This window comes from Schistocerca piceifrons, chromosome 4, assembly GCF_021461385.2.
Source record: "Schistocerca piceifrons isolate TAMUIC-IGC-003096 chromosome 4, iqSchPice1.1, whole genome shotgun sequence".
NCBI lineage: Eukaryota > Metazoa > Arthropoda > Insecta > Orthoptera > Acrididae > Schistocerca > Schistocerca piceifrons.
Genome location: NC_060141.1, coordinates 401,992,578 through 402,005,494, shown reverse-complemented (window position 1 = coordinate 402,005,494; position 12,917 = coordinate 401,992,578). Strand labels below are relative to the sequence as shown.

General features: G+C 51.2%; 1 protein-coding gene across 1 annotated transcript in view; it reads right to left on the bottom strand.

Moving 5' to 3' along the window:
- The window catches only part of LOC124795869 (hexokinase type 2-like), a 238,978-nt gene extending 227,830 nt beyond the window's left edge, over positions 1–11,148 (bottom strand). The window contains exons 1-2 of the mRNA XM_047259951.1: positions 10,768–11,148; positions 9,886–10,069 (exon numbers count right to left, since the gene is read on the bottom strand). Of these exons, the coding sequence (XP_047115907.1) occupies positions 9,886–10,069; positions 10,768–11,148 (565 nt within the window). The remainder of the gene's footprint in view (positions 1–9,885; positions 10,070–10,767) is intronic.
- Between the last annotated feature and the right edge of the window lie 1,769 nt (positions 11,149–12,917).

The window sequence follows — 12,917 nt, the reverse complement described above, 5'->3', positions numbered from 1 at the left end:
ATCTTTTTACAAAACGTTGCGTTTCTGTCAAGCTTAAGGCCAAGAGAGACTACCGAGTCGGTCCACTGCATATTTTTGCCGACCACAGAAATAAAGCAGTCTGGGATGATTCTGGCTGCATGAATTTTTATTTTACAGATATTATACCAATTGTATGTCCATCCTTTTTGCAGGAGGTCTCTGGGATGACAGCCTTTTATTATTGTGACAAGTAAATAAAAACACCTACAGCGGTCCTGATGATTCTTTTTTTTTTTTTTTTTTTTTTCTGTCGCTACTGCCAGTTGGCAGTTGATGATTGGAGTGCTGGCACATTCTCTGCGTGTCCTGTAATTCTGGCAACAGATGTGGTATGCATGGGGATCATATCAACCTGTATCGCATCAAAAACAGCCTGAAGATGACGCAATGAAACGTTGAAACTGGTAGCGACAAAATAAAATAAAATCATAAGGAAAGCTGTAGGTGTTTTTACCCTAGGACACCTAACGGGGGGGTTCGTTGAACCAAAAATTTTTTTATGTCCCCTGCTTTTGCCCAAGTAACTTCCATACTACATATTCCCTTTGAGTTATTGTTTGTTGGCTATTTTATGAAACATTAGTGTCAATATATTTTATAGAAAATTCCTGCTTTGAAAGAAAAAATAGACAAACTTATTATGGTCCCAACAAACCCCCCCCCCCCCCCTTAGGCTTCCATGCTATAGAAAATTTCCCTTAGTGGTATTTCATATGTATTTCATATGTAGAGACAACAATGCAAGTTAGTTTCTTGTTGGTTGCTATTCTTGATATTCACAACTATCGGTTTACTTTGAGAGGAAGTGATTGTTTATGTCAGTCAGTTGTTATTTATCTTGTAAACTTGCGGCGTGTTAGTGCAGTTCCCTACTGTTCGCACCCAGACTTAGAAATGACTAAAAGGATACGTGAGTCGTCTTTAGAAAGAGTTCTGAATGAAATTTTAGATGAAGATTCTGACTCGGGGAATGAAAGTGAATATGAGGATGGTGTTATGGAGTATGGTTCAAATGGCTCTGAGCACTATGCGACTTAACTTCTGAGGTCATCAGTCGCCTAGAACTTAGAACTAAGTAAACCTAACTAACCTAAGGACATCACACACAACCATGCCCGAGGCAGGATTCGAACCTGCGACCGCAGCGGTCGCTCGGTTCCAGACTGTAGCGCCTAGAACCGCACGGCCACTCCGGCCGGCTGTTATGGAGTATGATTCAGATCGGGAAAGTGATGTGGATGTTAGAGAAGATGAAGATAGCACAGCTTCAGGCAGTCACCATCAGGATGTTATTGTGGCCAAGTCTGGAAGAAGGTACGCAACCACACAGCCCTGAATTCCTCGGAGGTCTGTTGCTAATATAGTAAGAGAGCAGGCAGGAGTAACTCCAGCTGGTGTTCGTCATTCACCTGGAGAAGCCTTGAAGTTACTTCTTACGCCTGACATCATGGTTGTTATAGTAAAACGTTCAAATGAAGAGGCAGTTAGGCGAAATGTTACTTTGACTAATGAGAAAGAATTGTATGCCTTTATAGGATTCCTGATACTTATGGGGGTAAATAAGGACAATTCTGTCAGTGTACATGGTCTTTTGCCAGACCTAATGGGTCAGCCAGTTTACAAGGGTATTATGGTAAGACAATGTTTCAAGGAACTTATTGCAATCATAAGGTTTGATGACAAAAGTACCTGCCAACTAAGAACGGAAGCAGAAAAGTTCACAGCAATCCGTGATGTTTTCAACAAAGTGAATGATAGGTTTCCACTACTGTATAAACCAGGGGTCCACCTCACCATTGATGAGATGCTCAGCTTGTTTAGAGGGCGCTGGAACTAGTGAAATTGCAGGTAGAAGAAAGAAGTGCCAATGCAAGAGGGTTATCTAACCAAATTGTTATTCCACAAAAGAAAATCAAAGAAGTGACAACAGAAGCACGTCAGCCTCCTGTAGGGAAAGGTCGGTGCCATATTTGTGTAATAGAAGCTAAAACAAAGAAGCAGAAGTACAACAATCTAAGTAAACCAAAACAATATTGTGGACAGTGTCATAAACATGTGTGTAACACACATTCAGAAAAAATTGTGAAGTGTGTCTCTTGCCTTGGAGTTGAGGACTCAGTAGTCTATTGTATATGAACACATCTGTATTTTGTATTGTAATATGTCATTTTTTTATTCACTCACTCCAATATTTATAACAATTAACAACATTTATAAACCGATGCCTTAGTTAAAATACATAAACCATTTTGAAAGTTGTAATTTTTCATCAGTAAACTTATTTAATTCCTGTGTGTTCGCCGAACGCCCCCCCTTAGGCATCCAAGTTAGAAAAAAAGGCTTGGGCGTCCTAGGGTTTATTTTATAAAGGTAAGGTTGCTGCTGCTTCAGACGTCGCTGCAAAAGAGCATGTATAATACGGGACCGACAGCCGAGTCCTGTGGGTCCTTGACCACAGCATTCCTGATACTGCTGCAATGTTTGCACACCTAACAGAGTATTGCGTCCTCAACAGTCACGAATGAATCGTGCTGATCATGCGTCCTGCAATGTCTAACCGAGGCAGTTTGTAAATTAAGCCATCATGCTAGAATTTGTCAGATCCTTTTTCTGTCTAGAAATACTTCTCAAAAAATGTTCAAATGTGTGTGAAATCTTATGGGATTTAACTGCTGAAGTCATCAGTCCCTAAGCTTACACAGTACTTAACCTAAATTATCCTAAGGATAAACACACACACACCCATGCCTGATGGAGGACTCGAACCTCCGCTGGGACTAGCCACACAGTCCATGACTGCAGCGTCCTAGACCGCTCGGCTAATCCCGCGCCGCTAGAAGGACTTGTCCTGTGCTGTGTTTCCTATCTCTCGGCCTGCATATGCTTTCCCACCTGACGTAGGGATCGGTTGATAGTTCTGAGTTCTGGCCGGAAGACAAAATGTCCACGGGTTATTATGTTGTTGTCTTGCAAGAATATGCTTAGTGCTCTATGGATAAGACATTCCAGTTCAAAATGGTTCAAATGGCTCTGAGCACTATGCGACTTAACTTCTGAGGTCATCAGTTGCCTAGAACTTAGAACTAATTAAACCTAACTAACCTGAGGACATCACACGCATCCATGCCCGAGGCAGAATTCGAACCTGCGACCGGAGCGGTCGCTCGGCTCCAGACTGTAGTGCCTAGAACCGCACGGCCACTCCGGCCGGCCGACATTCCAGTACTTTCCTAAAAGAAGCACAGGAGGCTCTGTAACTTTGGAAGGACGAGTTTCTTGGGTCAAATGGGTACACAGCCGACTTATATATACCCTTCTCTCCACAGGCCGTCCGTAAGCGGTGCGCACTTGGGGCTTGCGTCGAGGGCCTAAGTGGCGATTGCACCGGCAGCTATGGCCAATGACACCATCTGCGGCCCGCCGGCAGCATGCGGCCCGGATCAGCTGTTCCCGAGACCAGTGGTTGTCAGCCGTATTTAATAATAGTATTCTTATAACACCTAACAGCCAAATCCAAAAACGTTAACTGATTTTAAGAGCTTCACAAGAGTATATTTCTCTTTCTTAGTAACACACAAACATACTTATATAGACATTGATATTTTAAGATGTGCTTAGTTTGAACTGACGTTCGTGAGTTCGACCGTGAGCTAACTACAGTTTGCCGCTTACGTCAGGGGTAGAGTGATATATAGAGCAGCCACTGTGAGATTAGAGAATGTGACACAGGGAGTATTTTATGATTTGTCTTCCAGTGCTAACCATCCCACGAGCGTGCGCACATCGCATCAATCAGCTGCCATGGTATAAATGCGAAACGAAAGTAACATGGATTCTTGAATGCGCGTTATAGACAAACGGTCATCTTCAAATGTGGCACATGTTTTTAGCAAGTAATATGAAATCAAATTAAGGTTCTTGTAATCCAATCCAATTAGGAGGCTAACAGAAAAATGAAATTCAAAATATTCAGTAGAAGTCTGTGATCGTGTCTCATGTTGTAAATGCTGTTATTAATTAATATAACATACTAATTCATGTAGGTTACCAATTAACAGTCAGATCGGTAGGGGAAAGTGAGGTAAAATGACCAGGACAGGAAGAGAGGTAACTACATATTTTGCCCGTCCAATCGGGAAAAGTGGCCATGGTGTTCACCCCACTAACATGTAAGAGTTAGTTACGTCCATAAACATGCATAACGCAACAGGTAAAACTGAGTTCTAATCCCTTTTAAATGCAAACCTCTCATCCGCAATTCTATCCCTTAGTGACAATTTTGAATTAATTAAGTTGTAGTTTTTAAAACCATCTTTGTTCCAAATAGCCTAATGCGAAAATGCGATTGAAAGTGGTGCAGCCACTTGGTATTCTTTTAGACACGAGGGTGTGAAAACACCTAAAAAATGTGCTCGGAAGTCTGAACAACAAACAGTAGGTCCTGTTGCACTGTACACTGTTTCCGCTTAGGTAAGGAAAATTGGTCATTATGTAAGCCTTCAGAAAAATGCGTGTAGTTCCAGTATATTATTTTCTTTTTCGCTTAAAAATAATGATTGCGATGCCTTATAATATGTAGATTCAAAACTTGTAGGTGGTAAGCTTCTATCAGCAACCATGGTCTATTAAAAATTGAATCTTTCTTCGAATGGACATTTAGCCTCCTTCTCCTTGTCATGCGGCCTGTGGTGTCGCCCTACAATATCAACTGGCTCTTAAGGGAAAAGGTTTGGAGACCACTGGTCTAGACTGTCCGTCCGTCCAGGCCGAAAGAACATTGTGTCAGCTGAGTATCTTCTTGTAACTCTTCAGGCTTTCCCGGCGATCTAATGACATCTTGGGTTGTTGGGTGTTCTGGCGGATATCAGCGTCGTACTTGCACGATATTTCGGTCACATAGCTCGTAACCTTCATCAGGTGCGACCTGAGACTGCTCCTCGAGTTTTTTTTTTTTATAAAGGATGGGGCCCGTCCACGCCCACACCAACGTGGTGACCAACACAAAAGTTCTACTGTCATGTTAGTTTTTGAATCAGGCGTCACAGGATGCAGGCTGTGATGTTGTCCATGCGTCTGGGTAGGATTACTCATTAACATGGTCCATCAGGAGATAGAAGTGGTCGAAAACGATTGAAGGGTAGCGGTTGTAAGGGGAGAGGAAAAAAAGTGCTAAGGCCAGCGCCAAGGGAAAAAAACCTCTGCGATAGTAGGACGGGTAGTAAGGGCAGTAGCGGCTTGCTAGCTGCGACAGAGCATGCAAGGTGCTTCCTCCCTGTAACATAAAAGTTCGGCGCGGCAACGCGTGCGCTGCTGTTGGGCCCTCTGCTGCGCCTTGTCGTCAGTGACTTGGTGCAGCTTCATCAGGCTGGCGCAGAACGACGGCGATCGGCTACCGTACAGCGTCCTCCTCTACTGCACGGCGCAGCCCTTCTGCAATGCAGCTGTGAGCTGCTCCGCTTGTCCAGTGATCTGCGCCGCTTCAGCGTCGGAGAGATGCACGCCGTTCGCTCGCGCTTGCGCGATGACGGCTGCCTTTCTGTCTTCTCGGTCCCTTGGGGGCGGCGTCGCCACCGGCTCCTCTGGGGCGCCGGTTGTCTTCTTTGCGCCTCTCACCTGCGGTGCTGCTGGAACAAAAGCTGGGATAGGCGCGCGAACGTCCTTCTGCGAGGTCGCAGGAGTGTTCGCAGGTACGACTGCACTGAGGCCTTGGGCGAAGACTGCTCGCAGTTGCCTCAAGGCCTCTTCCTTCTCTGCAGCCACGGCGGCTGCGAAGGCAGCCCTCTCCGCCGCCATGACGGCTTTGAGGGCTGCTGTGGCCTCCTTCACGGCGGTGCCGAGTTCGAGGTCACATCTCTTCACGGGAGGGCGAGCTGCGTCCTGGCTGCCCGTTTCCGAGCGGCCGTCCCCGCCCCTGGCAGGTGGATCTGCTGCTGCGCCGTCCCTCAGCTGCACCGGGCTGTTCTGCGCCCTACGCCGTCTCCGACGTCGTCTTCTCTTCTGCTGCTGCGTCGGTGCGGCCGCGGCCGCTTCGCCGCCCCCGGCACGGTTGCGGCTTGAGAAAGCCGCACAACCGCGCCAACTGGCGACGTGCGGGCCGCCACACCGGACACAAGTCGGCAGAGCGTTGCTCCCGCGGTCGCAGGCGCGGCTGTCGTGCTCACCTGAGCACTTGACGCACCGCGCCGCGTTGCGGCAATACTTCGCAACATGGCCCTCGCCCTCGCACCTGAAGCACTGGGGCTGAGGGTCCATGGCGGTCGGGAGAGCCTCCGTCGTAACCGGGAAGCCCAGCAACTTCCGCAAGTGGAAGATGTCGCTCCCGCCGTCGACCGTTTGCACGGTCACGGCATAGAGCGGCGCCCTCTTCCTGTTGGTCCGGTTGTGCAACCTTGCGGCTGCATTACCAAACCCGGCTCGCAGCAGCCCTTCCCGGACCGCTGCCTCGTCACAGCACCAAGGTAACCCCCTGAGGAGTGCCTTAGTCGTCTTCGTCCTTCCTACGGAAGGTGCCTTCTCACGCGCCGGCGGCGCGTCGACGATGTGGTCGGCCACTGCGACCTTGATCGCCCTGTGGTCGGCCACGTTTGCGGCTCGAACGCAGATCAGCGAGTCTGTATCGACAGACTCGTAGACCACCTCGTTCCGAGCGCAATTCATCATGGTGTCGAACAGCGCTATCCACCCGCCTTTGCACTTGACGTACAAAGGGTGGACAGGCCGCGACTCGTCTTCTCGGGAGTTCCTTGCACGGTCGGCAGACTCAGTGAGTTGCACAACCGAAGGACCCTTCGTAGCGGCAGGTTTCCTCTGCGCACCCTTCTTTCCCATGCTGCGAGGCGCGGAACACAACAATTTGCGCGCGTTGTAAGAACAACGCACGACAATCTGCTCTCCGCGGCGCCCACAGCACAGAAAACCTCTTCACGAGTGGACCTGGTCCAGTATTTATGCCTATGGCCTTCCCCCTCCACCAACGGCTGCAGGCGCTTCCTCTGTGGTCCGCGCCCATTCCCTGCGACCTGCTGGAGCGTTGCTGCTCCGTTTTCCGTCCGCTGCGGTTCTAGGTGTTCCCTCTGCGGTCCGCGCCCACCAAACCCGCTCCTGGGGGTTTCATCTACGGTCTGGTGTACCAAGCATTCCCCCTGCGGTCCGCGCCCGCGCCCGCCCCTTTGCTACGACCCCTAGAAACGTACCCATTTCAGGTTTCGTCAGTGCAGTAGAGCAAGTTGCAGCCACACTTCCACCTAATGTGGCAGAGGAAGTCCGCCGAGAGACCTGCAGGGCCCTCACCAAGGCCAGGCCGCCGAAATCGAACATCACAACCGAGGAGAGGCTTGCACTCAAGAAACTCCGGGAAGACAACAGCATTGTGGTACTGCCAGCAGACAAAAGGAACTCCACTGTCATCTTGCAGCAGGTGGATTATGATGAGAAAGTACGCCAACTTCTGGAGGACCCTGAATACAGAATTCTGGAGTGTGACCCCATGGACAAGGTGGCCAAGAAGACTAGTGCTCTCATGAAGGAAACAGGGATGCCCCATAAGATCATCAGACAACTACGGGAAAAAGCGCCAGTGCCACCTAGACTGTATGGTCTGCCTAAAATACACTAGGAGGGCGTGCCCCTACGTCCAATTGTCAGTAATATTGGGGCACCTACGTACACAACAGCCAAGTACTTGAAAGGTATCCTGTCTCCATATGTGGGCAAATGTATTCACCACATCCGCAACTCAGAAGATTTCCTGCAATGCCTCAAGCAACTGCACATCACAGATTCGGACATCATGGTTAGTTTTGATGTGGTATCGCTGTTCACCAGGATCCCACTGAAGGACTCACTAGAAGTGATTGCAGAGAAATTTGACGGTGCTCTGTTGGACCTGTTCAGTCATACACTGACATCCACGTATTTCCTGTACAGAAACCAATATTACGAGCAAACCGAAGGTGTAGCTATGGGCAGCCCACTGTCCCCTGTGGTTGCCAACATGTTTATGGAGAGTTTTGAGGAGAGGACATTGGAGACGGCAATATTTAAACCCACATGCTTCTTTAGGTATGTGGATGACACCCTCATGATCTGGCCACATGGGATGGACAGGCTCAATGAGTTTCTTGAACATCTTAACTCATGCCACCCTAATATCAAGTTCACCATGGAACTGGAGAAGAATGGACAGCTGCCATTTCTGGATGTACTAGTCCAGAGGAAAGCAGATGGATTAATTGGCCACAGTGTACCAAAAACCAACACACACTGATTTATATCTATAGGCCAGTAGCTGTCACCACCCTGCACAGAAGAATGGGGTTCTGAAGACTTTGGTCCACAGAGCACATGCCCTGTCAGACCAAGAGAATCTACCTATAGAGATAGAACGTCTCAAAACAGTTTTCTCCAAGAATGGATACACGGACAGACAAATTGAGAGGGCACTCCAACCAGCCACTATACCACAGGTTCCCGAAGAAGACCAAGATGAAACAAAGAATGTGGCATATCTGCCCTATGCTGGCTCTATTTCTGCCAGAATCAGTAGGATCCTCCATAAACACAACATCAAGTGTGTTTTCTGTCCATCCAACAAGATCGGGGGACTGCTGGGGAGTGTCAAAGACGACCTGGGGTTACGAAAACCAGGGATTTACAATATACCTTGTCAATGTGGCATGTCCTACATTGGCCAGACGACAAGAACTGTGGAGATCAGGTGCAAAGAGCATCAGAGGCACACTAGATTAAGACAGGTGACTAAGTCAGCCATTGCTGAACACTGTCTAGAACTAGATCATGCCATGAAGTATGAGGATACCAAGATTCTAGCACAAACACCCAGATTTTGGGACAGTGTTATAAGAGAATCGATAGAAATTAAAATGGCTGACGATCTTATGAACCGTGACACAGGGTACCAGCTAAGCAGAGCCTGGGATCCGGCTCTGGAATTGTTAAAGGAGCAATGAGGCCAGCTGCAACACTACACAAACAGAAGAACCAGAGACATGGAGATGGAAAACGAGCCCCTGACGGACTGCCAGGCGCACCAGACCGAAGATGGAACACCCAGAAGTGGGACTGGTGGGCGCGGACCGCAGAGGGAACATCCAGAGCCGCAGCGGACGAAAAACGGAGGTGCCTGAAGGTCGTTATTTATCGTCTCTTGGTATTTCTTCCAGTCTGCTTTCGAGTACAGTCGTATGGTTCTGGAGGTTTGTGAGGGTGGAGGAGGATTAATTGCAGTTGTGCTAAAGAGAATGGGGAGGTGGTCGCTCGTAATGCTGTCTCCTATTGTTGCTGCGGTCATGGTGTCTGTCAAACTAGGACTGTGCAGGATGTGGTCGGGAAGGGAGTTGCCACCGTGTCCTACGAAGGTGTAAGTCATAATCGGGATTCTAGTAGCGTTTTCCATTGTTAGGAAGTCCAGGAGCGCTTCGCCGTTTCTGTTGTTGCCTGTGTTGCCAAGGAGTTCGTGTCTGGCATTAAGATCACCCATTAAGACGAGTGGACCTGGTCCAGTATTTATGCCTATGGCCTTCCCCCTCCACCAACAAGATTCGCGCGAGAGATGTCGAAGCGAACGGAGCTACGTACTGCGAAGGGTGTGGCAGATCGCCGTCCGGCGGAGCTTGCTACGTCGGCGGCCCCATCTGGCCCCCCACTTATGACGGACCACAAAACGAATGAGGACATGAGGGATATCGCTATGGATGCGCTTACAGTTCCGGTTCCGGAGTCGGAAGAAGACGAGCCGTCTGCCGTACCACCACCTCGTCGGCAATCCGGCAAAAGCAGAAGAGAAGAAGATACAGCCCCTACCGGCGGGCGCAGCTCACCGGCTGAGAAGCGACCGAAACAAACGCCTGCTGACGATGCTGACGGATTCACTCGCCCGAAGCGACGCCATACAGCGCGACGACGGGTGCTGTCCACCCACGAGCCGGCATCCACTGCCAACACTTTTGCTGCCCTTCAGGATGCCCCAGAGGAACCACCGCGCCCTTCCACGGCGCCAAGGAGGGATGCGCCACTTCCGCCGATCGTTCTGAAATACGAAGGGACCTTCCGGCAGCTACAACAGCTTCTCAATAGCTGGACGACGGCAGTCTACAATGTGAAGGTCGCCGGAAGAGACATGTACAAGATTACGCTGCGCTCAGCAGACGACTACCGACGCGTGACGCAGGAGGCGTCTGAAAGGGCAATCCCTTTCTTCACTCACGCCACCACACCGGACCGCGTCCTGAAGATTGTCATCCGGCATCTGCCCTTCAACATGGAGCCGGATCACATTCAAGAAGAACTCGAAGAGCTCGACTTCAGTGTCAGAACTGTGGTCAAGATGAAGCAGCCCAAGTCACGTGACTACATGCCCCTGTTTCTCGTCATCGCAACCGATACAATCGAGAACATGAAGCTCTACCAGCTCACCCGACTCGCCAACGTCTCGGTGGCCACAGAAGACTTGCGCGCCAAGAGAGGCCCTGTTCAGTGCTACCGGTGCCAGGGCATCAACCATGTCGCCCGGCATTGCTCCATGCCTGAAAAATGTGTGAAATGCGCCGGTGCACACCCAGCGAAGGCCTGCCCCATCCCTCGGAAGCAGCAGCCAACGTGCGCTCTCTGTGGGGGCGCTCACGTTGCCAGCTACCGCGGCTGTGAAGCTTGGAGACGCGCCAGTGCTCGTCAGCGAGGCCAGCCAGTCGCCGCGAAACAGAAGAAGTCTGCCAAGGCTGAACCTACAATCTCCCACGCCACGGTTGTCGCCAGAGGACTGGCGCCCCGCCGACCCAACAGCGATGACGCCGACCATGCAGGCCCACAGGCACGTCGCCGCAATGACGACTCAAACACCCGCGATGTTTTTGAAGACGCAGGGGCACGACATCCACTACTAAACTGCGCCACTCCACCTGTGCAGAATTCGTCGGACCCGTAACCGGGCCCCTCCTCTGCTGCCCTACCCGTGACGTCTGGTGCACGCCCCCAACGCCGCGGCGGCCGGCGCCAGACGGGGGGTCGCACAACCAACGCTCCAGAAGAAGCCACATACAATGGCGAAGAGGTGGCCACTTCCATCGGCGCCAGAGAAGATACAGCTCCTGCCGCCTCCGCCACGGACATCGCCAGTCTGATTACTCAACTCACCGCACTTGTGGCGAGCACAACAAAACTCCTTGATGTCCTCACGCAGCACCTGACCGCTGCACAGAAGATTGCCGCTCCGGCAGCCACCAGACGCTCCTCCACTACTCATTATGGGAAGTGTTAGAGGACTCACGGTCGTCGCGTGGAACACCCTCTGTCTACGCACACAAGCTGGCGAATTTCGTCAATTTCTTCGTGATGAAGCCGTGGACATCTGTCTGCTCAGCGAAACCCGCCTTAAACCAGGCATTGCAGTCAAAGCGCCGAACTACTCCTGTTACCGTGCTGACAGGCCAACTGCCGGCGGAGGAATGGCCATCTACATACGGAATGGGATCCGTCACCACCAGATTCAACTGCCGCCGCTCGTGACTCTGGAGGCGATTGGAGTTGTCGCGCACACGTCGGCGGGAGCCATAACCTTCATTGCCATCTACAAACCACCGTCGCATCCGTGGGTAGATGCGGACTTAGAATCCCTTCTCTCCATCGGGGGCAAGCTGTTCATCGCTGGAGACTATAACTCCAAGCACGTCGCTTGGCGTTCACGACTCACCAACAGAGACGGACGCCGCGTCCTACGAATCGTGGGTCGCAATGACGCCGTGGTCGTGGGTCCCTATGATCCCACCATCTTCCCCGCTAATGGACAACCGGACATCGTCGACTTCGCGGTCGTGAAAGGCATTCGGCACCGCATCCTCGCCTCGACACGGAATGTTCTCTCCTCTGACCATGTGCCAGTTGTTTTTGACGTCGACCTCGACCCACTGCAGTTACCCAGGCGTGGGGTGTCACTCTCTGGAGTCAACTGGGATCTCTTTCGCCACACCCTGACCGAGTCCCTAGCTGGGATGCCACCTGTAGACGACGCAGACGCTGAAGATTCCCTCCTCCACTTCACGGACGCCGCCCTCGACGCAGTCGCAGAAGCGGCTCCGCCCAGACGCGAGCGCCAGGACCACTCTCGACAGCTGCCCCCCGATCTCCTTGCACAAATTGCCGAGAAGAACAGAGTGTACCGCGAATGGCAGCGTACACGGAACCCCGCCACCAAACGGCAACTCAACCGTATGCGGCGCGAAATCACGGTGGCTGTGGACAATCACCGCAACCGGGAGTGTGCTAGCCGTGTGGCGACTCTTCAGCTTGACGACGGGTCTGCCTGGAGGACCACGAAACACTTCCTACGGCGAACGCAGCGTATGCCGCCTCTCCGAACTGCAACCGGCACTGTCTGTGAACCAAACGCGAAGGCTGATGCCCTCGCCGATGTTTTTGAAGAGAACTTCAAGCCTGTAGAGGATCCACTGGCCGCAGAACATGAAGCGATGGTCGCCGACCGGCTCCCTCGTTATCTGGAAACGGAGGGCGATGATGACATCGAGGCCACAACACCTGAAGAAGTCTCGACGGCTCTCAAGGCCCTCAATCCAAAGAGAGCTGCAGGCCCTGACGACGTCTCCACTGCCATGCTGAAACAACTGCCTGAGGACGCCTCTACTCACCTGGCTGCAATCTTCAACAAGATCTTTCGCACCGGTCACTTTCCCCTGCAGTGGAAGCATGCTGAGATTGTGGCTATTCCTAAGATGGGAAAAGATCTCCGGCAGCCGAAGAGCTATCGCCCAATTAGTCTGCTGCCTGCCATCTCGAAAGTTTTCGAGCGCATCTACCTGAAGCGGCTACAGCAACACGTCACTGCCGAAGCTCTACTCCCAGATGCCCAGTTCGGCTTCCGTAAG